This window comes from Pelodiscus sinensis, chromosome 32 (genome assembly GCF_049634645.1).
Source record: "Pelodiscus sinensis isolate JC-2024 chromosome 32, ASM4963464v1, whole genome shotgun sequence".
Classification (NCBI taxonomy): domain Eukaryota; kingdom Metazoa; phylum Chordata; order Testudines; family Trionychidae; genus Pelodiscus; species Pelodiscus sinensis.
In genome coordinates, this window is record NC_134742.1 from 3,136,059 (window position 1) to 3,161,756 (window position 25,698).

The following is a 25,698-nucleotide window of genomic DNA, read 5'->3' on the forward strand; positions in this document are numbered from 1 at the left end:
ACTCGCCAGAAAAAAGGGACTCACCACCCTCCCCCACAAAAAGTGTTTTTTTAATGGCATAAATTCCTAATAAGAATAAGAACAGTAATTACTAATAAGTTATTAATAAATATCACCCAGGTTATTAATACATATCTTATAAACCTCTACCTTTTCTCTCAGCTGCCATGTCTCCTCCCCTTGCTCCATCAGCTCCCCTGGTGCCTGCTGCCCCCCAACCCCTCACCCTCCTCTGCTGTCCTGACTCCTGCCCTTCTCACTGCCCTTAACCTTCCTGAGACCTGCCCCCCTCTGCCAGCCCTTCTCTCCCCCCTGTGCCCACTCCTCCAGTAGCCCCATTCTGATCATGTGAGCTACCCCTCATCATCCCCTCTCCTAATACCTCCCTCTACACACCTGCCCTGCCCTCCTCTGGTGCTGGTCCGTCCCCTGCAGGTGTCTGCCCTTCTGCTTCATCCACAGAATTCCTTGGCACTTGCACCCTCCTGATGCCTCCCCCTTCCCTCACTGCCCCTGCCCCCTTTGCTCTCTTTTTCCCTGATACCCACCCCCTCACCACCCTCTGCCCCCATCCCCCTCATGCCCCTGTGCCCTCACAGATGCCTTGCTCCATCCCCGCCTTCCTCATGCCCACCCCTTCTTTCAAGCCTTCTCCCAGCACCTCCCCTTCCCGCCCCCAATGCCCTTACCCTCTCCTCTCCCAGAATCACCCTGTCCCCCTCCCACTGAAACCTCCCCTCCTGCCCTTTTCCTCATTGTCTCCACTTGGCCCCCTGGCATTTGTCTCTCCTGCACCCCTGTCACTTGGTGCCTTCCTCTTTCTTCTTCTCCTGACCTCCTCCCCTCCCCTCAGCACAAGCCCCTTCTCCATATTTTTCCCCTCCTCTCCCCACAGCCCAGCCCAGCCCCTTCCCCTCCCCAGGGGCCAGCTCTAGGTTTTTTGCTGCCCCAAGCAAAACATTTTTTGCCTCCCCCCCCTTTGTTGTTGTCTTTTACACGTTTGCATTTTGCAATGGTTTTTTTTGGTTTGTTTTCTTTTTTGTCCCAGCATTTTAGCCCTATAAATAGCAAATAGCATTTTCATTCATTTTTCCATAAAGGCAAAGGCGCTTCAAGTAAACTCCTTCTTTCACTCGCTGCTGGGTCACAGCAGCCTTTTCCCTGGCCTGTCCAGCCCCTCCCTATGGGCAAGCACCCTTCACTCCCGACCCACAGGGGGAGCAGGGTGCAGGGACAGCACAGAGCCAGAGGGGTGCAGGGAACAGTGGGAGAATACGGGGGTGGTGCAGGGAACAGGAGGCACAGAGCCAGAGGGATGGAGGGATTGGGGGTAGCAGGGTGTGGTGGAGGCACAGAAAATGGGACACGGGAAATGGGAGGGGCAGAGGGATCGGGATCTAGGGGCAGTGCAGGGAACGGGCAGCACAGAGCTGGGGGGGCAGGGATCAGGGGGAGCAGGGTGTGGAGTGTAAGGGCAGTGCAGAGCCAAAGGGTCGCAGGGAAGAGGGAGAGCAGGAGGTCCGGGGTGCAGGGGAAGGGTGGGGAACGGACGGCACGGAGACAAAGTGGGGCTGGGGCCATGGCAGGACGGGAGCCGGCGGGGCGGGCCCTGGCTGTGCCGTGTGCCGCAGCCAGCTCCCAGGAACACGTGGCCAGAGCTGAGCTGCTGCAGCCCTTTAAAATCAGCAGGGCCAGGTCATGCCAGCGTCCTGGCATCCCACCCCGCCTCCTCGCGCCGCAGCTGCGAGCAGGCAGCCCAGTGGGAAGAATCATCGCACTTCCCCCTTCCCGGCGGTTCTGTGCTCCTCCACCGGCAGGTGGATCGGATGGGGCCGCACTGCCCACGGTGCGGGCTTCCGCCAGCCTCTCACAACAGCCCACCGGGCCATTCCGCCTCTGCACTCGCCAGCTGGAAAAATCTACTCTCCACGGGCGAGCGGATGAGTGCATTTGTTGAGCCCTGCTTATCAGATAATAAATTAGTCCTTAACATCCTTAGTGGGGACACAGCTGTATTTGTGTAAAAGTGCCTTAATAATCCAGAGTAACCTGTATGAATAGAAGTTTCAGGGGGTAGCCGAGTTAGTCTGTACAGGATAAACTTAAAAAACAACAAATGGTCTGGTAGCACGTTATAGACTAAAAAAACATGTAGACGGTATCATGAGTTTTTCTGGGCACGGCCCTCTTCTACAGATGACTGCATTGGTGGTAGAGTGGTGACAATAGCTGCCTTCCAGGAAGTTGGCCTGGGTTAGATTCCCAGCCAATGCAATGAGGTAAGGGAGTGCCCAATGCCCTGAGGGTGGTTTGAGGGGAGGGATAGCTCAGTGGTTTGAGTATTGACCTGCTTAAACATAAGATTGTGAGTTTAATTGATGAGGGACCATTCTCTCAATTGTGGATCTGGGGCAAATCAAGGATGGTGCTGGGTCCTGCCATGAGGGCAGGGGACTGGACTCAATGACCTCTCAAGATCCCTTCCAGTTCTAATGCTCTAGTTAGAATCCCCTTTATAGCAGCAGAACTGCATTCACACTAGAGGTTGTGCCAATGTAACGATACTGTGTCAGACCAATAAAGTTAAAGTGGTACAAAAACTTGGACTCGACCAGCCCCTGCCCTCACTTCCACAACCCCACCAGGCAATTTCTTCCAGTATTTAACCACCATGAAAGGTACTAAGTTTTTCCCAATGTCCAACCCAAACCTCCCTTGCTGCAGTTTAACCCCATTGCTTCGTGTCCTGTCCTCAGAGGCCAAGGAGAACAATTCTTCTCCCTCCCTTTGTAACACCCTTTTAGATACCTGAAAACCTCTATCATGTCCCCCTCTCAGTCTTCTCCTTTCCAAACTAAACAAGCCCAATTCTTTCAGTCTTTCCTCATAGCTCATGTTCTCGAGACCTTTAATCATTCTTGTTGCTCTTCTCTGGACCCTCTCCAATTTCTCCACATGTTTCTTGAAATGTGGTGCCCAGAACTGGACACAAGACTCCAACTGAGTCAGAAAGGAGCAGTCACCATCCCCCGATGGCCCAGCAGTGTTCCTCATAAACTGAATGCTTGGGCAGCCATCCAGGAAGAAGTAAGATGTTGCCCATCTAATTAGCAGAGCACCCACAATGCCCATAACCAGCAGTGTGTGTTTCTACCAGTGGTGCAAATCCGTGCATGCCTTGGTGCACACAACAAAATGTATTCTGCACAAAGATAGAAAAGATTCCCCACATCTGCCATAAATAAAATAAAAAACAAAACTATTGAAACTTTTTGTGTTGGACATAAATTCATATTTTATTTTAGTTAATCAAACAAATTTAAATTTCTCATATTAGTTTAAGCATTTAATCAGTTTAATAATTTAAATTAAACCAGCATTAGCAAAATGGCTCGGGTGTAATTATGTCATTAGTGGTGACTGTCTGTTAGTAAATGGTGGCCTGCGGAAAGGTTACATTGAGCCAGGTGGTCTATGGGCCAAAAACTTTGAGAACCGCTGCACTAGTTTGCACTTTTAAAAAAGTGGGAGTTTATAAGTCGAATTTAGTAATCTCTAAGTAGTTTCCTTGAGCAGACATGGACTAACAAAAACATATCTACAGATGGTATCATGAACTTTCACAGGCACAACCCTCTTCTACCGATGAATGGAGCCAGAGGACAGGAGCAGTTTCACTGGCAGCCAAAATATGTGGTGGGAACGGGGTGTGAAATGTGCATCCAGCTTTTCTCATGATAAAGAGAAGTCTTGCCAGGACAGGAGTCAGAAAAAGCCAGAATGGGGGTGCGATGGACTGGGCCAGGTCTGGGCACAGCTGAGGGCATCCGCTCAGGGCGAATAGCTCAAATTCGGGGCTCCTTACAGCCCCTAGATTAGAGACCTTCCCAAATAGGCCACAAACCAGTCCCACGGAGTACTTCAGCTGCCTGCCTGGCCAGCCAGAAGCCTCATGAGCAAAACCCCTCTGACACCCCAGCAATATCCGTGCCCCAGATGGCCCCAGGCCTGCCCACAGGTGAGGGGTCTTAAAGCCCAATCTCACCTACCCCCAACAAGTTCCAAGAAACCAGCCACAGATGCCAGGTCAATTTACACTCTGGATCTTACCCACAAATCACACTGAGCCAATCCTTTAGAATCTGAAATCTAAAGGTTTATTACTACCAGAAAGAAAAGCAGGAGAGTGAGGTTGTTAAAGTATCATACATTACTTGCATCAAATCTCCCAGTTCTCGATGCAGGCTCACAGCAGAGATGTTATAACTGCTGGCTTACAAGTCTTTGGTGAACATACTACATCAGGATGGGTCCACAGTTCTTTCCAGCTCGTGATTCCCTGCGAGGCCCCATCTGGGGTCAAGAGCAGATCTGAAGACCAAGTTGGAGTCGGCTACATGTCATATTTATATCCCCTCCTGGCTTCTTCCAAGCTTCCCTTAAACTCCGGTAACCTGACAGGGGGCTCTCTCAAAGCTAATTTGGACGATCCTGTTCCAAGCTCCCTTTTACGGCCCCTTCCTTTGCCTTTGTAAATGCGTCGGGTTTGCTGCAGACCCAGCGCTTCTCCCCGCTGCACCGCGAGCTGCTGGCCCCGTTCTCGTCATTCAGATACGCGCAGTCGCCTCCTCCTTGGATCTCGAACCTGCAGCACAGGAGCCAGGGAGCTGGTGTCAGGCAGGAGCTGGGTATTTCCGCCTACAACCCCATCTGTAACAGCCCCGACAGAGTCCCCTTCCTGCCCCCGCACCTGAGAACCCCCTCAGCGGATGGAGGCAGTGGGGCAGCCGGGCCAAGAGGTTCTAAGATGAACTGGCCGTGTACACTGGCGGAGGGGAAATTTCAACCCCAGTTGCTGCTCCCCATCCAGCTGGAGGTGGGATGGACCCCCAGCAGCCCAACCCCCTCCCCCAAAGCTGCCCTGGGTGCAGATTTCAGGGCTGAGGGCAACGCCAGCCTCACAGACACAGCAGCTGTTGTATGATCCCAGCACCACAGACCTGGAAACAGGACGGGATCTAGGAAACCCTCACGTGGCCATTCCCTGCCCAGGTCCTATCCTGGCTAGGGGGCATGTACCCAACAGCTTTGTGTCTGGCCAGGCTGGGGACTCCTCCTCTGCCCCAAACCACCAGCCTCTGGCTCCAGGGCGGCTGGGCTCGGTAGCAGAGAGGGGAGAACCCTGCCCCATCCCACTTAAGCAGATACCTGCCTACGGGGACTCGGCAGCATCACCCCAGCCGAGCTCTGAGTGGACGGCAAAGACGTCCCAGAGCCTTCTGCTGGGGTGGGTCCCCACGCAGCACAAACCAGGGTGAACACCCCCCGGGATGCTTGGGGCAGCTCCTCCTCAGCAGACGTAGGCCAGCATCACAGTGCTGATAACTCTCTGGGCTGGGGTCGGACATTTGCCTTGTCCAAGAGTTATTGGTCAAGGGTGGCAGGGCTGCACTCCAGGCCACGCCAAGGGCTGGATGCTCTGGGTACCGCCCCTTCTGGGAGCCCAGAAACGCACCCCCCCTTTGCCCAGGAGCCAGCGAAGGCTGCTCTGTGCACACCTGCCAGACTGAGCCCCACAGTGGCCTTGAGTGGTGGAGCGTGTCCCCCTCCTATTCTACGCAGCACTAAGCCATGAGGCAGAACATAGGCTAGCTCTCCTGTTCAGGTGGGACCCAGTGCTGCTCAAGTTCAACCTAGGAATGTGGCAGGGATACAACATCCCCCACCAGAACTCAGCAGCAGGGCTCTACGCGGCGAACCCAGCCAGCCTGCGCCACTCCCGGGCTGTTCTCAAGCACCGGCCCTCTCCATGGAGCCAGGCTGGGCAATCGCAGGTAACTCCGGTGTGCTAACTCACCCCGTAGGTCCTGCACCACACGGGCCGCAGGCAGGCCAGTCAGCACACGGCTGCAGCCCGAGCAACAGCCTCAGAGCCCCACAGAGAGTTACGAGAGACGTGAAATCCCATTTCAGCCACTAGCTGGTTAAACGTGTCACTGGTTAACTAGCAGCGGACTTGCCGGTGATTCCAAGCCCAGCTTTTCAGAGAAGCACCCTGGGGCTGGCAGCTTCCACCCAGACAGCTCAGTGGGGATGGGACAGTGGGGGAGGATGGGGGCATCCAAGGGCTGTCAGTCACCACGTACCCAAGTCCCAGGCAGACAGCAGCTTGTACCTATTGCTAATACACAAGCACCCCCCCCCCTTCCCCGAGCGCTCTCTGGATGCTCCCACAGCACTGGCTGGGGACTTGGCCTGAACTTGGTACCTCACACGCCGGGGACCCAAAGCCCAGGGCATGCATGGGGGAGGGGAGGGGACAGACTCACAGGTGGTTGAATTCGGTGCCGTTGGCCCATTTCCAGGGCTGTTCTGGATCCCTCCGGAGGCTGATCCAGTGGTGGGGTTTGCCTTTGTGGCGCAGCAGGAAAGCCTAGAACAGCGGAGGGGGAGGGGGTGTCGGGGCACGATCCTGCTGCTCCCCGACTTTGGGTGCACAGAGGGGTCTGAGTGTTCCCAGGGGGTGTCTGGGGATTTTCCCCTCCCCCTTGCCCAGCTCTGGGTAATTCAGTATTAACCCTCCCCCGCCCAAACCCAGCTCCACCCACCCCAACCTCCCCAGGGCTGGGGTTACTCTTGGGAGCTGCTGGGTCCAAACTTCCCCTACCCCACCCTCCAGGCTGGTCCAGGCTCTGTGTGAAACTCTCACCTGACATGGCAGCTGGGCTCTGTCCAGCCCTCCCCGGGGAAGGGAAGGGAAGGGAAGGGAAGAGCCCAGATGAACTGGACAGGGGATGCTAGAAGGGACCAGGCCTAAGAGGACCCCTCCCCCCACCCTCAGCTGGCTGCTATTTTCGCTACCCAGGAGCACTGGCTCTTCTAGACAAGATGGGGTCTCAGCCCCCTCCAGCCCTAGGCAGCCCAGCACACACCTGAGCCAGTCTAGCCCCAGAGGGGCGTCTCCTGGCTGATCCCCCTGGGTCATGGACACCAAAGGGGCCCTGGGCCCAGCCTGGCTGGGCATTCAGGATTGGAAAGTCCATTGGTTCTGGGCTCCGAGCTGCTCCCTGCCCGCAGGGCAGAGCCCAGGCCAGGCCAGAGCAACGAGTCTCTCACCATTTCCTGCAGGGTGTCGATTGCAGCCAGGGAGGCCCCCAGGGCAGAGCAGCGGCTCCGGCTGTCGGTCCAGTTCCCTTCGCCCTCGGAGAAATAGAAGCATTTCCCCTGGTAGCCCACCCAGCCGTCCGGGCAGCAGGGGTCCCGCTTAGCTGGAGAGCGGCCAGATAACGACACTGAAATGAGACCGGAACAGGTGGGGTGAGGGGACCTGCCCGTGGATGGGCAGAAATGATCCCGGCACCCCAGGCTGCTGAGACGCCTCTGACCCTGGCAGGTGCAGGGTGATGCCAAGAGGAGTTGGCTTAAAAGCTGGCTCCAGAGCTGCCTGCCCTCCCACCCCCTGCTCCCAGAGACAGCAGCACAGGGAGGGTGGGGGGTGCAGTCAGGATGCTGGAGCAGCCTCTGTGGGTGGTGGGCGCAGGCTCCCCTCACAGCCCGGCTCTGGCACCCCACACTGCTGCCTTGGATTGCGCTGGATGCTGGCCGTGCCCTGGGCAGTATTTTAGCAATTGTCTAACTGATCATTTGTTGCCACTACCAGATTACTCAAATAAATGTTCTGACATCCCTGTTCCAAACACCGTGTGAGTCTGGGATTTCCCCTCCTGCCCCCTCCCCATAATCACTCCTGCTCACACTCAGCCCCAGGGGAATCTGGCAGGGGGAGGAGTCTGCTGCAAACCCCTCCAGCCATTTTTGTCCACTTGCCCCAGCGACTCTGTAGCTGGTTTGAAGCCTTCCCCTGTGGCTGGGACACAGTCAGGTTTGGGGGCCATTAGCAGCTGGGGCAGGGGGATCCAAGGCCTGTATCCTCCGGAGAGGTCACCATGCAGGGTGCTGTTCGCACTAGCGCTGGCGCACGGCTGGAGTGGGGCAGGCCGTGCGTATGATACTTCCTGGTGCCGCTCAGCATGTGCTTTGTGTCACTGATCTTGGGGAGCTGCTTCAGGGGCACAATTTCAGGTTTCACACCCTGTACAGGCTGGAGGTGCACATGGGTGTATATGGCCCCCAGGAGAAAGGCTGCCAGGTCTGTGGGCCCCTTCCCGTACTGCCTGGGAGAGTCCGGGCACTGCAAGGAGCCATTCAGTTCCGGGAGCCTCTGACTGGTGCCATCCCCACCCGTGTTCTGGGCTCCCTGCACTCTCCAGAGTGGAGCCCCAAGCTCCCGGCTCTCACCTTATGCTGCGTGAGCCAACGCTGCCTGCAACAGGCCCGCTGAACTGGTGTGATAATGCTGAGCAATGCTCCCTGTAAGTGTGAGCGGAGCACTTGGGCGGCCACCCAGGGGAGATTCGGGTGTCCCCCTGCTGATGAGCGGAGCACCCACAGCAGGCAGTGTGTGTTGCTGCAGGTGGTGCACATCTGCACCTGCCTCAGTGCACAGAGCATTTATTCTGTGCACATATGGAAAAAATGAGAGAAAGCTCCGTCCGTGCAAACCCCTCGCATGGAGGTGCTGGAGCAGCAAGTGCCATTCTGGTCACATACTGCAGGGACCAGCCCTAGGGCAGGCCCCTTTCCACACCCCTGCAGTGTCCTGATGTTACCAATTTGCACCAATTCCATTTGATCAAAGAATCAACATTCCCAGGCTCCCTTCAGTCCCAGGCAGCACCTGCCAGCCCAGCCCTGGGCATGATGCAGGCAGGCCAGGCTGGTACCTCAGGGCAACAGGCTGCAGGCAGAGGGCCCAGCCCATCACTGCCCAGCACCCGCCCCATCAATCATCCCTCCCCAGTGACTGCATCTGGGCCTGGTGTCAGGCATGTGCTCAGAGATGGGCTGAGGGGGGGGAGGCTAGTGTCAGTCAGCCCCTCCCCCCACAGTGAGTGCCCAGGGCAGGACCTGGAGGGGGCAGGAGGCAGCTCTGGGAGGAGCATCCCCCAGGAAGCCTCTGTCCCAGGGGCAGGAGCCAGACAGGCCAGGAGGAGACACTGTGACTGGGGCAGCTGACTGTGACTGGGGGCTGAGACATGCAGAGAGGGGCAGGGGGGCAGGGGTGCTGAGAACTCACCTGCCAGAGCAATAACAGCGATGAGGAGACCTAAGGATGTGACTATGGCGACTCCGAGGGCGACTGTAGCTGGCTGGTAGATACGTGTCCTGGAGTTACCGTGATGCCCTGAACAGAGGGACCCGTCAGGCCAGGCCGCGAGGCCGCGTCTCACTCACAGCACCAGGCTGGGGCTGCCCTAGAACACGCCCCGTTCTGCCCCTCCCGCCAGAGAGGTGCCCAGGGCTCAGGCGGCAGAACAGCCCCTCCTGCTCAGCCCAGCCCAGCACCAGGCCAGTGAGCTCAGGGCACAGAGATAAGGGCCCACATGTTCCAGTGGCAGGAGCCCCCCTGCCCAGCGCCCATCCTCACACCCCGGGCACCATGCAGCCAAAGGGGGAGAAGAGCCAGGCCAAGAGGGGCCAGGTCTGTCACAAGGGGTCTGACCTACCAGCCCAAACGGCCCCTGCCCAGCCACATGCCCAGTGCTGGGTGTGCCAGCCAGCCCCTGGGAGCCAGTGAGCGTGGCCCTGAAAGCCCCAGGGAATCCAGCCCCTGCTGCCCACACATGGGTGGTGGGTTGGGGGGGAGAGGGCCATCTGTGTCAGGACAATGGAACCATCCCAGATGTAGGGAGGCAGGGCCCAGCCCCCTCGGTAGCCCCACCCTTTCCACCAGAGCCCCATCACCAGCCAGGAAGCCAAGTCGGGGGGGGAGGGGCATTTGAACCCACAATCCCACACTTTGGAGACTGAGCCATAGCCATTAGGCCAGTGGCAGACACACCCCACCTCCCTTCCTCCAGCAGCTTCCTTGTCACCCTGGGCCTCTCCACTTACCTGGGGCGGGGGCGTTGGCAGCAGCCCCAGGCCCATGTCCCTGCCCCCTCAGTACAGAAGCCGGATCCAGGGGTCCCCACAGCTGCCCTTGGGGCTGTTACCACAAAGTGGCTCTGGCTGGGGAGCAGGGCCTCAGAGCCAGGCCATGGCAAGAGTCACAGGGATGGGCAGCCACAGACCTTCTGCCAGGAAGCTGGGGGAGGGGGGGCAGGGATCATTGCAGGGGCTGCTCTCCCCCAACTCCCATGGCTCCCTGCAAGTTCCTGGGCTCCCTGTGGGGCTCCAGCTACCTGCCCTGAGGGGAAAAAGGGGAAGAGGCAGGGCCAGGGGCTGAAGACCAGGTGGCCTTGGCCCCACACCCAGCCCTTTGCAGCCCCAGGGTATCTCTCCAGCCCATCCCAGGCAGGAACGCCCCCTTACCTGGCTCCTCTCCCATCTCCAGGTGTCCATTGGCAACATGTGGCTTTTGCAGCGGCACCTGGCTCTCAGCATCTCCATCTGCTGGCTCCATGGTCTCTCAGCTGTGCTCAGGCTGGGGATGCTGCTGCAGGTGCTGGGCCGGGCTTAGCTCCTCTCTGGGTGATGGACCTGATGCAGCAGCAGCAGCAGCAGCAGCAGCAAAGTGCAGCCGGGTGGGTCCAGGCCCCGGCTCCCTCCCTGCTCCAGGCTCCCCAGCTGAGCTGGAAGCTGAGACAGAACAAGGGGGAACAGGTCAGGGGCAATGTTCCTTCTAATTCTTTTTCCATCCATGTGCAGAATCAATTTTGTTCTGCGCACCACAACATGTGGCACCATGTTTAGATGTGCACCACCAGCAGGAACAGATGCTGCCGGCTGTGGGCGCTCTGCCAATCAACTGGGCAGCATTGGAATCTCTCCTGGGTGGCCACTAGGGATGTAGAATTCTGTGCAATTTGTTAACCAGTCAAACGTTAAGTTTAACCAGTTAACTGATGAAAAGGGGGCAGGCAGGGCTGTTAGCTTGAGGGTCACTGAACTGGGAACATGCCCCCCCCCCATCACAGGCAGGGACTGCTCCAGTCTAGCTGCTTCCTGCCCCCGTTGTGGGAAAGCCATTTCCAGTCCCACGTGGGACAGGGGCTGGCAGCCCCATGGTGGGGCCCGGCAGGGCTGGAGTAGCCCTCTGCATATTCCAGGCTGCGGGCAGGGGACTGCTCCTGGGTGCCCATTAACCAGGACCTGGTTACCATCACTTATTAAGGGTGAGGCTTGTGGGTAACCAGTTTCCCATTCACATCACCAGTGACACCCAGCGCTCAGCTCACAGGGGCACTGCTCAGGAGTTGCAGGGTGGGGGAGGGGGAATTTGTGGTTTCTCTGTCCCTGCCCAGCATCCAACCCCAGCCAGTGGCAGTGCCATGGTGCTTGACCCCCCCCCCGGAACCCCCTCTCTCTCTCCCCCCACAGGGCTTCAGAGACCTGCTCTGCTCCATAACCCCCCCCCCCCCAACACCACTAGAATCCACCCACTGGTTGGACAGGAGAGAACCCCCCCCAGCTCCCCACACACACTCCTGCACTCGAGAGCAAGCTCCAAACCCACCAGGAGAGGAAGGGAGATGGGGTGGGGGAGCAGCAGCTACTCAAGCAGCAGAGAGGGGCAAACGGGGGACTGAGTAACATCAAGGCAATTAAATCACCAAGTCCAAAGCTGCGTTGTCACTGATCCATTTCAGTCAACCTGTCCTGTTACACTTTGCCTGGTTTCTAAGTGCACTCAGGGGTTGACAGTAGGGAGGTAACAGTGTAGTCCATTAACCAATCAGCAAAAGCCCCTTCCACTCCATTTCGCCAGTACATTTTGTAGCAGGCTGGCCAGCAGTCCGGCTAAGTCCCGGCTTGTGACAGATCAGTGACCTACCTGTGCTGCAGCTCTACATTTAAAGTGTACTAGGGGCCAGGCAGGCTGGCAGCATGGCTCAGATCTGACTCACGATGTGCCCAGGAGTTCAGACCTTACCCAGACAAGGACAGCTGCCACCCCACACTGCTGCCTCTGAATCAGAAGCAGCACCATGGGGCGACAGGCAGCCGGGTCCGCAAAGGGAGCAGTTTTTCAAACTGGCTCCCCTCGCTACTGCCTCTGATACAGAGAGCAGCACAGAGTGGCAGCGGGCTCCTTGGGAGTGGGGCTGGAGCGCACTGGCTGCCCCCCTATCCCTGGAGACTAAAGAATAAGAATTCATCCAGTTACATGACCAATCAATTAACCGATATTTAACATCCTTAGTTGACAGACCCATCACACCACCATGTACAAGCAGCCAAGGAAGTGTATAAACATCACTGACTGGGATGGCTAGGCTGCCCCCAATCTGTGGTAGGAGACAAAGAGGAGGAGGAGTTGCAAGGTAAAACATGATGGAATTCAAAGGCCTGTGCAAACATTAACGAATGATCAAGTCTTTGCACTTGCACAGAACTTATTCTCCTCAAGGGGCTTTGGGTGAGCTTGCTACAGCCTGTGCAGAGAGGACTGAATAACGGCTCCAGCAGCAATTCACACTCTGCTATGTGCACAGTAGCAGAGCTAGGAACAGAACCCAGGCATCCTGGGTTTTAACTGCTATACAGCTTTCTCCCACAATTAGGTTTAAAATGTGCTCTCACCACTCAATCACACTCCCCCAAGGTTCCCTCTCATTTTTTCCATCAATGTGCGAATTTTTGTCATTAATGTGTAGAATAAATTTTGTTCTGTGCACTGAGGTGTGTGCATATGTGCACCACAAGTAGAAACACAGAACCTAACCATGGGCCCTCTGCTAATCAGCTAGGCAGCACTGGAATCTCTTCTATGCAGTCCCACAAGCACCCAGACTATAGGGAACATTGCCTGGACTTCAGGGGATCATCCTTTTAGTCATGAAGCGGAAAACCAACAATGACTATTGGACAAGTCAAATTGTTTATTTACTCTCCAAATCTAAATAAGCCCTTCATCCCTTCGCCTGGGGAGTAAGAAAATACTGCCCTTGCCCAGCTCCTTAGGGCAAACAACTGGAAGAGAATCTCACCTTTCATTAAAAAAAAAAAATTAAGTGATATTTCCAGTAAGGATGAAAAGTGTAAATGGTTAACTGATGAGCTGCCTTTGGCTAGGGGAGGGAAGGGAAGGCAACTCCGCACCCTCTCCCTCCTGTTAACTACTAACAACTTCAGTTGTTAGGTGTTCACCTGAACACTCACATTTTAACATCCTTAGTCTCCAGCCTTTGTGGACACAGAAAAAGTCTGAAAACGTGACCTGGTTCCAACCTAAAGCCTGAGCAATCGGAAGGTGAAGGGGGGAGGGGAACTACAGAACTTGAAAAACTGTCTTTTAACCTCCCTGCCCCCACTCCTTTAGGGATGATTAAAATTAAGGACACCGAGCGACAACTCAGACCCTCTGCCCGCTCACTAGAGTACAAGGTTACACAAGTTTTACCGGCTCCAGTTCTACCCCCTGCTCCGCCACAGGGGATTACGGTTTAGGTGCCTGGCTCTGGGGCTGATCGGAGCTTTGGGGGGGGGGGGGGGGGGGGGGGGGGGGGGCTGCAGCCAGAGGGGCGGGCCGGGAGCTGAGATCTGCGCACCCGCCCGTCGCTTCTCGGGGCAGAGCGTGTCCGCGCTAGACTGAAGCTCTGCCCCGCCCGCACAGGGCTTGCGGGGCGATGCAGCGAGCGGGGACCCACGTGGAAAAGCGCAGCCGGAGCGCAACAGCGACGCGCCTGTTCCAGTCCCGGGCTCAGCCCGCGCCCGCTTTGCGATCGCCTCTCGCACAGACCCGGGGGGGGGGGGGGGGGGGACAGCTGGGACCGGGGGCCCCGAACCCCCCCCCAATTATCCGGGGGTTCGTGAGATTCCCCCCCCCCCCGCCATGGGATGAGTCCGCTGCCCCCCTCCCAGCTCCCACCCCTAGTTTCCAGCTTGCCCCCGATAGCGCCCTGCAGCCCGGGGCGGGCAGGTCCCCTTCTCCTCCCCCCCCCAGTGTCTCCCTTCGCCCGTCCGGTCTACGGCCCCCCCGGGCTCACCAGCCCCTCGCAGCGCGCACGGACTCAGCCCGGAGGGGGGGGTATTTTAAGCCATTAATAACAAAGTGGGGAGGCTGGGACCGCCCTGGAGCCTGATTTCCCGGGGGCTGAGAAGTTCTCCCTGCCCAGCTGCTGCTTGTGCCCTGGCACCTGTCAGTGGGGCTTGTCGCGCAGGGGGGAGGCGGCACATTGCAGTGATCGCCCCACAGAGCAGCAAACGGACCGGCCTGGCATCCTGCACCCCGACCCTCCCGAAAGGCCCCTGCCCAGCCCTGCCCCACACCAGGGATGTAAACAAGTCCTGGGCTACCCCACTACCCAATAAGCCTAAGCGAGGATGAGAGGCAGCAGGGGGCAGAGCCGGAGAGCCCAGCTAAAGCTGGTTACTCAAGGACCATCTCTGTGGCGCTGCCTCTTCCTCCCCCCCCCCCCCCCACACACTATCACAGGCAGCTGAAGAGCAGGGGATAGGGGAGGCTGCTCCCCCCATGGCCAGCCCAGGCAGCCACAAACATGGGCTCCTGGACCTGGCATGAGGTGTTACGGACCGGGCCGTGTCTGGGCACAGCTTAGGGCGTCCGCTCAGGGCGAATTGCTCAAATCCGGGGCTCTTTACAGTCCCCCTGACTGGCGACCTCTCCAAACAGGCCACAAACCAGTCCCACAGAGCGCTTCAGCAGCCTGCCTGAAGCCTCCCGAGCAAAACCCCTCCGACACCCCAGCAATATCCGTGCCCCAGATGGCCCCGGGCCTATACACAGGTGGGGGGTCCTAGCACCCAATCCCACCTACCCCGAACAAGTTCTGTCCGGTTCCAAGAAACCAGCCACAGATCCCTGGTCAATTTACCCTCTGGACCTTACCCACAAATCACGCTGGGCCAATCCTTTAGAATCTATATCTAAAGGTTTATTATTACAGGAAAGAAAAGCATGAGAGTAAGGTTATTAAAGTACAGTACGTTACATGCACCGAATCTCCCAGTTCTCGATGCAGGCTCTAGCAGAGATGTTGCAGCTGCTGGTTTAAAAGTTCTTATTGCACATCCTGCAATCAGGATGGGTTCACAGGTCTTCTGGGCTCTTCAATCCCTGCAATGCTGCCTCTGGGATGAAGTGCTGAGCTGAGAACCAAATGGCATCGACCGCATGGCCTCTTTATACTCCTTCCTGGCCTCTTCCTGTGTGCAGCAAGTCACCTGGTCAGAGGCCAATCTCTATGTTTCCTGCTGGCTGCCCTCAGGTGACAAATCCCATTCTTTGGGTGTGTCCATAGCCTATTGAGAGCCATTGTTCCACAGGGCTTTGCTACTCAGCCTGTCCATAGCCATGCTTAACCACATTCACAGAAATATTCAGCTTCCACACAGATTACAGATTCCTACCTACACACACACAGACATTATACACTCACATAAATAGCGTACATAAGATCAACAAACAATAATCTCCCATTCAATACCCCACATGGCTCCCCCCACACCAATTTCTGGGGCCAACACCCCCACCTAGGGGTGCAGCAGCGATCTGGCTGCTTCCCTCCAATTCAGCAACGTGACACCCCCAACGCAAAATTGATGCAGGAAGTGATGCCAGTAACATCACTGAGGGCATCACAGGCCTCCCCCATCAAAATGGTGGCGTGCCTCAGTTTCCCTTCTTACACAGGACCTTCTGGCTGGAACCCTTTTTGTCCTGTAAGAAGTTCCAAGACCAGTTACAAGTGTTAACCACGAAATAGCAACATCACAATGTCCCCTTACATACCGTCTGTCGTTTGGTACATCTCCAGACAGATTACATGGTATTTTCATAAGCTCATGCACACTGTATACCGTTACAATTCTCTGCAACAATAATACATTGGTTACAAGAATTAACATCAGTAACAAGAACAATCCTATACCAGGTGTATACTGAAATTCTTCGTCAGGCCCCTTCTCTGGCCCCACACCATTGCAGTTTTGGCCCCTCAGGTTTAAACTGCAAATCTTCTTGACCAAAGCAAGTCCTGCCCCTCCCCCTTGTCCTCTGGGCTCCAGGCCTGAAACCTCTGGCCTGACCAAGACAAAGGGCTGGCTGGGCGTGACTCCCTGGCTCACAATGGCCCTGGAATTCTCCCCCTTCCCCCACTCAGTGGGGTAACAGCAGTAAGCTGTAGACTCCCAAGTCTCTCCTCTGTCCCTCTCTAACCTCTGTTTTCCCATAGAACCAGATATCAGCTTCCCTGATAGACTATGAGTGTCCACCGTATCCAGAGATGGGAGCGTAACTGCCATCTCCTGCATCCTAGGGAGAGTGACCACACAGCTGTTCTGCTCTGCATACTTAGCTACCCAGCCCTTCTCCTGAATCTGAGACACTAAGTTCCCACTCTCCTCCTTCACCTGGGAACAATCCTGTCCCACACACACTGACTTCCCAGCAAGCTGGTCACACACAGTCATTGGGTTAACCGCCTGCTCCAATTCTCTGGATGTTCCTGCCTCCTCTGGAACAACCCTCAGTCCCTCCGAGACCTCTCCACCACCATCCACCCTGGGTTTCCCTAAACCCAAGTCAGTGGAGTCACTGCCAACAGACAAGTTCTGTCTGCCAGGCACTGCAACAAGTGCCTCACACAACAAGCTGCTGCCTTTTACAGGCAGAGCTTTCTCCTGAATGCCTTCTCCAAGCCAGGCATCGTCACCTCTCTCAGTTACTGCAAACTGCTTGCTACAAGCACTGCCAGGACTCTCCTCCCTATGAGCTCCCTTAAACAGCAGTTCACCCTTCCCTGGCTCTGCAGTAGCATTGCCCTGCTGAGCCCCAACCAATTCCTCCTGCACTTCCCTTACTCCCTGAGTTATCTCTGGCCCCTCTGGTGGATTCACAGACAATCCCCTCTCAGGCACACAGACAGACCCACAAGAGACAGGGTCGGAAGCACCTTCACTCCCTGTGCAACTCTCTAGATGGCTGTAAACGTCCACGCCATCATTAGGCACCAGAGTTAACACACCCTCATTCTCTCCTTGTGCCCGGGCTAAGGGGTCTCCCCCCTCTGCCAGCAACACAGCAGCATCAGGCACAATATCAGGGTCACCACTGTCCGGTCTCTGGGGTTCTGGTAAAACACTGACTGACTCTACCTGAGTCACCTCATCCCTCTCCCCAGCAGACACAAACCTTGGGCCACCCCCTTCCTGGGCCTTAGCCATATCCAGACCTAACTCTGGGACAACAACACTGCTCTCAGCCAACACAGGCTGTGGGGCATCTTCCTCAGACAAAGGAAGAAACTCTTCCCCACACACAGCCAGACAACCAGAGACAGCTTCTCCCTTGTCCCAACACCCCTGGCTAATCTCAGTCATACAGCTAGCCACTGGGACAGCTTCCTTTACTGCCCCACTGCTACTTCCACCAGCCAAATTGCCAGCTTGCACACACTGTGCTTCTTCACACAAATCACTTTCAGCTTGTGCAGGTTCAATTCCACAAACCTCACCAGCCACCAGCTCCTCAACTAAAACTTCACTCTGGCCAGCCACTCCAGGCTGCCCCAGAGAAACATTTCCCTGATTTCTGGGCTCTTCTTGCCCTGGTTCTGATTCCAGCCTCACCTCTGAGGCATCAGACTGGCCCTCACCCACAGGCTCACATATAGAGACACTTTCCCCTTGGTTACAGGGAGACTGACCAGCTCCAGGAAACTTTCCATACCCACATGCACCCCCTTCCCAAACCTCCCTGTTAGCTACAGGTAACACAGAAGGTTTGCATTCACACATGCTTTGGGGTTGGGTCATCACATCAGCTGGGTAAAATACGTCTGCCATATCATAAGCATACCCCATACCCACAGAGTTATACATTGAACCTTCAGGAGGATACAGTCTCTCTTGTTCTTTTAGTCTCTTAAGCTGGAGGTCAAGTCTAGCATTTTCCTCCTTGGCTAGGGCCATCTTCTTTGCATGCTCTGCCTCTTCCCTCCTCTGTCTCTCAGCATATTCTGCCTTTTTCTCCTCAAGTTCCCGATCCATCTCCTTCTGTCTCTTAGCAATTTCTTCATCTGCCTTCCGCCTTCTTTCAGCAGCCTCCTTGGCTTGCTTCTGATCCCTTTCATCCACATCTCTGGTTAGTAACAACACTACCAGATCTAGTTTAGAGGCCCTTTTCCTAAAGGCAATGCCTCTCCCCAAGCACAAATCCTTCAGAGCACTTTTGCTCAGACTCTCATATAGTTCCGGGATCATCGCAGCGGCTCTTTAATCAACCAAACTCTCAACACCAAAAATCAAATTTAGACAGCGTGGGGTCCTGATCCCAAAGCTCAATTGACCAAGATCTGTGGATCCTGCCGACTACGCCACTGTGACGGACCGGGCCGTGTCTGGGCACAGCTTAGGGCGTCCGCTCAGGGCGAATTGCTCAAATCCGGGGCTCTTTACAGTCCCCCTGACTGGCGACCTCTCCAAACAGGCCACAAACCAGTCTCACAGAGCACTTCAGCAGCCTGCCTGAAGCCTCCCGAGCAAAACCCCTCCGACACCCCAGCAATATCCGTGCCCCAGATGGCCCCGGGCCTATACACAGGTGGGGGGTCCTAGCACCCAATCCCACCTACCCCGAACAAGTTCTGTCCGGTTCCAAGAAACCAGCCACAGATCCCTGGTCAATTTACCCTCTGGACCTTACCCACAAATCACGCTGGGCCAATCCTTTAGAATCTATATCTAAAGGTTTATTATTACAGGAAAGAAAAGCATGAGAGTAAGGTTATTAAAGTACAATACGTTACATGCACCGAATCTCCCAGTTCTCGATGCAGGCTCTAGCAGAGATGTTGCAGCTGCTGGTTTAAAAGTTCTTATTGCACATCCTGCAATCAGGATGGGTTCACAGGTCTTCCGGGCTCTTCAATCCCTGCAATGCTGCCTCTGGGATGAAGTGCTGAGCTGAGAACCAAATGGCATCGACCGCATGGCCTCTTTATACTCCTTCCTGGCCTCTTCTTGTGTGCAGCAAGTCACCTGGTCAGAGGCCAATCTCTATGTTTCCTGCTGGCTGCCCTCAGGTGACAAATCCCATTCTTTGGGTGTGTCCATAGCCTATTGAGAGCCATTGTTCCACAGGGCTTTGCTACTCAGCCTGTCCATAGCCATGCTTAACCACATTCACAGAAATATTCAGCTTCCACACAGATTACAGATTCCTACCTACACACACACAGACAGTATACACTCACAGAAATAGCGTACATAAGATCAACAAACAATAATCTCCCATTCAATACCCCACATGGCTCCCCCCACACCAATTTCTGGGGCCAACACCCCCACCTAGGGGTGCAGCAGCGATCTGGCTGCTTCCCTCCAATTCAGCAACGTGACATGAGGGAAGGAGCCACCAGCGCTCAGGGCTCCAGTTTGCAGGTGATACCAAGCTGGGAGGGGTGGCAAGTGCTTTGGAGGAGAGGATCATAAGTCAAACTGATCTGGACAAACTGGAGATATGGTCAGAGGTAAATAGGATGAAGTTTCATAAGGACAAAGTGCTCCATTTAGGAAGGAACAATCCATTTCACACACACAGAATGGGAAGCAACTATCTAGGAAGGACTCCTGCAAAAAGAGATCTAGGGGTTGTAGTGGACCACAAGCTAAATAGGGGTCAACAGTGTGATGCTGTTGCAAAAAAAGCAAACATGATTCTGGGCTGCATGAACATGAGTGTTGTGAGCGAGACCCGAGAATTCATTCTTCCGCTCTTCTCTGCGCCGATTAGGCCTCAATTGTAGTATTATGTCCAGTTCTGGGCACCACATTTCAAAAAAGTTGTGGAGAAATTGGAGAAGGCCCAGAGAAGATGATTGGTCTACAAACATGAGTTAGGAGGGAAGACTGAAAGAACTGAGCTTGCTGAATTTGGAAAAGAGAAGACTGAGAGGGGCATCTTCGCAGTTTTCAAGTATCTAACGGGTGTTACAAGGAAGAGGGAGAAAAATTACTCTTCTTGGCCTCTGATGAGAGGACAAGAAACAATCACTTAATATTTCTGCTGAAGCACAAAGACAAACTGAAACTCTAAAATAGCAACAAATAATAATGACAAACCCAGGCAAAAGTGAGTTGAAAGGAAACCTTGTGACATCATTTGAAGTTTTTCCCCCTTTCATATTTGCAGGAGAATTACAATAGAGTAAGTTAAAGAGTAAGATTATGAAAAAGATCAAACGCTTAAAACCACAGATTATGTTGTGAAACTAACTCAATAATCAGTGCCAAAAAGTCACATTCGTTCTTAGTACCTCGACCCAGCCAAGGCATCTAAACGAGTGTTTCTTTAACCTCTGCTCAGAAAGTGGCAAATGTTGGCAATAGCCAAAACCAGCAATAAAATGTCTAGCTTCGAGCACACATTCAGGGGCAATTTTTCCTTCCCAAAGAAATATATTTGATATAGTCACTTCCCTAAGCCAGTGAGATCGTACACAAAGGGACAGGCTCGCTGTCACTAACTCCACCAATAAAACACACATTCCTGCAAACTCTTACACACCATTAACTTGAAGTCCATAAATTATCCCACTGATTTAAGTGATTGGGGCTAATCAGGTGAGTAAACCAAAGCACATCCAGCCCCCAGAGAAGAGCAACCAAAATGATGCAAGGTCTAGAAAACATGGAGCTGTGGAGGAAAACTGAAGGAACTGGGCTCGTTTAGTTTAGAGGCTATATCTACACTACATTTTTTTTTCAGAAAAGCATACGCAAATTGTGCTCCGCAATTTGCATGCCTTTCCCTGATACTGTTGTCAGAAGAGGCTTTTCCAAAATTTGGCCTGTCTATACTGGGCCAAATTTTGGAAAAACCTCCTCTTTCGGAAGATCCCTTCTTCCTCACGGAACGAGGAAGACAGGGCTTCCAAAAGAGTGCCTCTGCTCTTCTGCAAAAGAAAGTGGAAGAGCAGTCACGTTCCCTGGACACAGCAGAGATTTTTCAGGATATGGTATCCCAAAACCACTCTGCAGTCTAGGGCTACGTCTAGATTGCATCCCTTTTTCGGAAAAGGGATGCAAATTAGATGTATCGCAATTGCTGCCGCTTTTTTTCAGCACGGAGCTTTGCCGGAAAAAAGCGCCAGTCTAGACGCGGATCTTTTGGAAAATAAAGCCTTTTCCGAAAGATCCCTTATCCCTTATTTTAGGAGGGGGGTCATGCAAGGGAGGTTGACTGAAATTTGGATGAAGCTTTGCGATGGCAGGACAGAAAGCAGCCTAAGACAATCTAAACAAGTTACGCTGTGCTGATCCTACACAAGAGCAGCATAAGGACTTTTTTATAAGCACAGGAACTAATTTCAAAGTTAAGTAGATGAAGTGAAAGAGCCAATCTCACTGGAGGCTCCTGCAAAGACTCTCGCATACAGGCAGTCCCAGGGTTATGTACAAGATAGGGACTGTAGGTTTGTTCTTAAGTTGAATCTGTATGTAAGTCAGAACTGGCGTCCAGATTCAGCCGTTGCTGAAACTGATCAGTTTCAACAGCGGCTGAATCTGGACGCCAGTTCTGACTTACATACAGATTCAACTTAAGAACCCCAGGCATCCCCAAGTCAGCTGCTGCTGAAACTGATCAGTGGCTGATTCCAGGAAGCCCCGGGCAGGGGCTTCCTGTAGTCAGCCGCTGGTCAGTTTCAGCAGCAGCTGACTTGGGGACGCCTGGGGCAGAGCAGCTGGGGTGCTGCTGGGTTGGTCCAGTAGCACCAAGGAGCGGTGCTGCGGGACCAACCGTAAGCGCCCCACCTGCTCTACCACAGGCCCAGGGCTTTGCTCCACATCTCCCTGGTCTGCTGGGGGCGCACTAGCTGCGTCCCCCCCAGCACACCAGGGAGACACTGAGCAAAGCGGCGGAGGACCCAGGCGGGACCACGGCACTGATCTGGAAGTGCCACGGTCCCGCCCGGGTCCTCTGCGGCTTTGCTCAGCGTCTCCCTGGTCTGCAGACCCGGGAAACGCTGAGCAAAGCCGCGGAGGACTAGGGTGGGACCGCAGCACTGATCTGGCTCCTCTCCCCCCCCCCCCCCCCCAGCAGACCAGGGAGAGGCAGAGCGGCTTTTCTCGCCCCGGAGGACGGGGTGAGAAAATCCCCGTTCGTAACTGCGGATCCAATGTAAGTCGGATTCGCATAACTTGGGGACTGCCTGTATTTGATTTGAGGCTCTGTGGGCCCTCTCCTGGAAGGAAGTTTTGGCAGAATTGGGCCCTGTTAAAGCAAATCAGGACACTTGTGCTGAAGGGACATCTTGGTAAAAGGCCCTGGCCCAAGCCAAAGCATTTTGTGATGTGACAGTTGCCACAAAATCCTCAGCAGGGGCCTTGACCATGAACTCAACGCCCACCCCAGCTGCTGTGGTGGCAAGTAGGGTCAGGCTAGCTCCTAAACACCTTTTTTAAAAGCCAGCCCTTGATAAAGTCCCACCCTCCCCCGACTGAGCTCTGCCCATTCACCCCCACTCCCCCGTCCCTCCCATTCTCACCCTAACCCCACTGGGTTCTAACAAATGGCTTTTATCCTGATGCCTCAGATTTGGGTAAATGCAAAAAAATCGGTTTAAAAATGGTGCAAAAACTGGATCCAAGATCCAACCGCTGCTGTAGGACAAATTGGAGTTAAGCTCGTTCACAGGCGCTGTGAGCGGCTCCTCGCCCCCCGCCCCTCCCCCAAGCCTGCCCTTGGGGGCTGTCAAAAAAAACAACAGGGATGAGCTGTAACACTGGGATCTTTAGAATAACCCCCCTCTCCGCCCCAGCCCCAGCGCCCCCATTGCTGGGGGAAGGGGGGGTCAGTTGCCCAGGGCACTGCGGCGCGGGAAGATCGCAGCTCACCTCCTCCAGGGACACCGCGGCTGCAGCAGCCCGGGCAGATCAGGTCCCGGCTCCATCCCCCGCTCTGGGCGTAGCAGCTGAAGGGGAAGCCCGCGCGCTCCACGCACAGGCACTTCTCCTTCCATAGCTAGGGCAAGAAAACGCGCGAAAAAGCCGGGGGCGTGTCCTTCAGTAGCATAGTTCAGTTCGACTGGACAAAGCGTCAAGCTCCTGCCTGCATCGGCTGTTCCATTGAATGAACTTTCCCGAGAGGGCGGGACATTTGTGATGACACTGACCAGATTAGCATAAAGCGCGCCATATGGACAGTGCCCTTAGCTCACCCCTCCCACGCGTGCAGACATCCTGGGCCCAGCGCAGGGGGTTCCCCCCCCTCCCCCGCCCTGGGCGTAATTAACCTGCCCCCGAGAGGCCGCGTCTGTTGCATTTCACCCCCACGCGCTGCACCCAGCTGCTTTGCCCGGCTCTACCCACTCAGATCACGAGCTCCTGGAAGGGAGGCCCAGCGCGGGTTAGCAAGGAGAGGGGCAGCTGCCGGGGCTTCCCTAAGTGATTAGCTCGCCCAATGACAGTGTTCCTTAAAATAGCACCCCCCAAAATGTGTGGGGTCCCCCCCTCAGTGACAGTCTTCACAAGGCAGCTGGTGGAGTCTCTCTCCTGCCCTTGGTGGGTCGTTTTAGCCCCTCGGCGGCTGGGCTGCGGGATGCTGCTCTGAGGCCTGGAAGTTGGTGGGCAAGGAGAGACTGGAGGGTGAGTGGGGAGTGTGACCTCAGTTGTAGGGCACGAGGGGGGGAAAGGCACAGCCGACGCCGAGGCTGTGACCCACAGTTCAGTCCATTAGGGAGACACTGGGCTACTGATCTCCACTGCTTGGAACTTCTTCCGTTTCACTGCACCCATTCATAACAGGAAAAGATTAACAGTAATAGAGAGGTCGCCCTGTTAGTCTGATCTTGGTAAAACAAAAGGAAAAATTATGTAGCACTTTAAAGACTAACAAGATAGTTTATTAGGTGATGAGCTCTTGTGGGGCAGACCCACTTTGTCAGATTTCAGACACTGAGTAAAGCTCACAGCCCTGCCCACCTTGGCTCATTGCCACCCATGGGCCTGCCCTCCAGGGACTCAGCCGTGTCTTTTTTGCATCCAGCTACACTTTTGGCCTTCACCGCAATGACAGTGCCACAGGCTCATGTGTGAAAAATGTCTCCATTGGTTTGTATACAACCCGCTGCCTATTTATTTAATCAGTTGACTTCTGGATGTTGTATTGTGAGGAAGGCAAATAACATGTGGCTATTCATCTTTCCCACACCACTCACGATTAAAAGCATAAGAACGGCCAAACTGGGTCAGGCTAAACGTCCATCTAGCCTAGTGTCCTGTGTGCCCACAGTGGCCAATGCCAGGTGCCCTAGAGGGACTGAACAGAACAGGGAATCATCATGTGATCCCTCTTCTGTCTCTCATTCCCAGCCCCTGACAAACAGAGGCTCAGGACACCATTCCTACCCCTCCTGGCTAATAACCATCCTCCATGAATTTATCGTTATTTCTTGAACCATGCTAAAGTCCTGGTTTTCACAATATCCTCTGGCAAGGAGTTCCACAGGTTGACTGTGCGCTGCATGAAGAAATCCTGCCTATTGGTTTTGTGCCAAGCTCTGTCATAGCTCCTTTCAGGCTCTGTCTGTATTAGTGAGCTCAAATGGCCCAGCTGTACCAATGTTGCTGCCTCACTGTAAAAGCGCTTGTGTAGCCACTCTGTGCTGACAGCAGAGAGCTCTCCCACCAACATCACAGACCCGGCTCCACACGCCACAGTAGGTATGATGGTGGGAGGAGTTCTCCTGCTGACAGCCCTGTACACATGACCACTAGTGCGGGTGAAATTCACATCCATTCGGTGAGAGTTTTTTCCACACCCCCAAGCAACATAATTTTTGTCAACACAAGCAGTAGAAAAGACGTGGCTGAAGTCGCCTGTCTTTGTGACTCCATCACAGTATCAACTCACTGCATTTGAGATCCACTCTAACCCCTCACCCCCCAACTGCCCCCACTGATGTCCAGCTGCTCAAATTCCCTGGCCAGACATCCAGCCTCAGCCCTCCTCCCACCTCAGCAGAAAAGTCTCCCCCTTGCTCTCACACAGGTTGTGGAGCACACAGCAGGCCACCACCACAAAGGGGATGTTGCGCTCACCTAGGTTCAGGCAGGTGAGGAGACTCCTGAACCTCCCCTTTAAATGGCCAAATGCACAGTCGATGACCATGCAGCACCTGCTCAGCCTGGCACTGAAGTGCTCTGCGGTGGGTCCAGGCTGCCTGTGCAGGGCTTTGTGAGCCAGGGAGCAAGGGATAGGCCACATCACCCAGGATCGCTATGGGCACGTCCACTTCCCTGACTGACAGTGAGACCAGGGAAGAAAGTGCCGGCCTGCGCCTTTCAGAAGATGTGGTTGTCTTGTGCCTTTCCTGACCATCCCATATGGATGTTGTGATCCACAAGGGCCTGCAGCACCATGGAGAAGTCTCCCTTGATGGGGACACACTATCTCATTGCTTCTCAAAGTGCAGTCTGTGGACTGCCATGGCCGGAGCTCCCCTTCCCCTCCCCCTGCCCTATGTAGTGGGAAGCCCGCACTGCTGCTCCAGCCTTGCAGTTGGCATGTGGCCGCGAGTCTGCAGCTCCAGCTCGCAGGTGAAGCAACTCGCCCCTTCCCACCTGCGCGGGCCATGGACCTGCACATGGAAGAGCACTGCCGGCATGGAAAGAGTGGAGCGTCCCTCAGCTGGCCCTGTGGGGCAGGCAGCAGGTTGGGCTGCATGGAGC

At 54.9% G+C, this 25,698-nt stretch overlaps 1 protein-coding gene across 1 annotated transcript; it reads right to left on the minus strand.

The window, feature by feature from the left end:
* Positions 1–3,265: 3,265 nt before the first annotated feature.
* Positions 3,266–23,056, minus strand: LOC112544614 (C-type lectin domain family 2 member B-like). The gene is made up of 6 exons (XM_075913769.1): positions 22,864–23,056; positions 10,375–10,641; positions 9,137–9,244; positions 7,117–7,292; positions 6,330–6,433; positions 3,266–4,645 (listed from the first exon to the last, which is right to left on the minus strand). The coding sequence occupies exons 2-6, from the start codon at positions 10,463–10,465 to the stop codon at positions 4,477–4,479; spliced, it is 648 nt and encodes a 215-aa protein (XP_075769884.1). The 5' UTR covers positions 10,466–10,641; positions 22,864–23,056; the 3' UTR covers positions 3,266–4,476.
* Between the last annotated feature and the right edge of the window lie 2,642 nt (positions 23,057–25,698).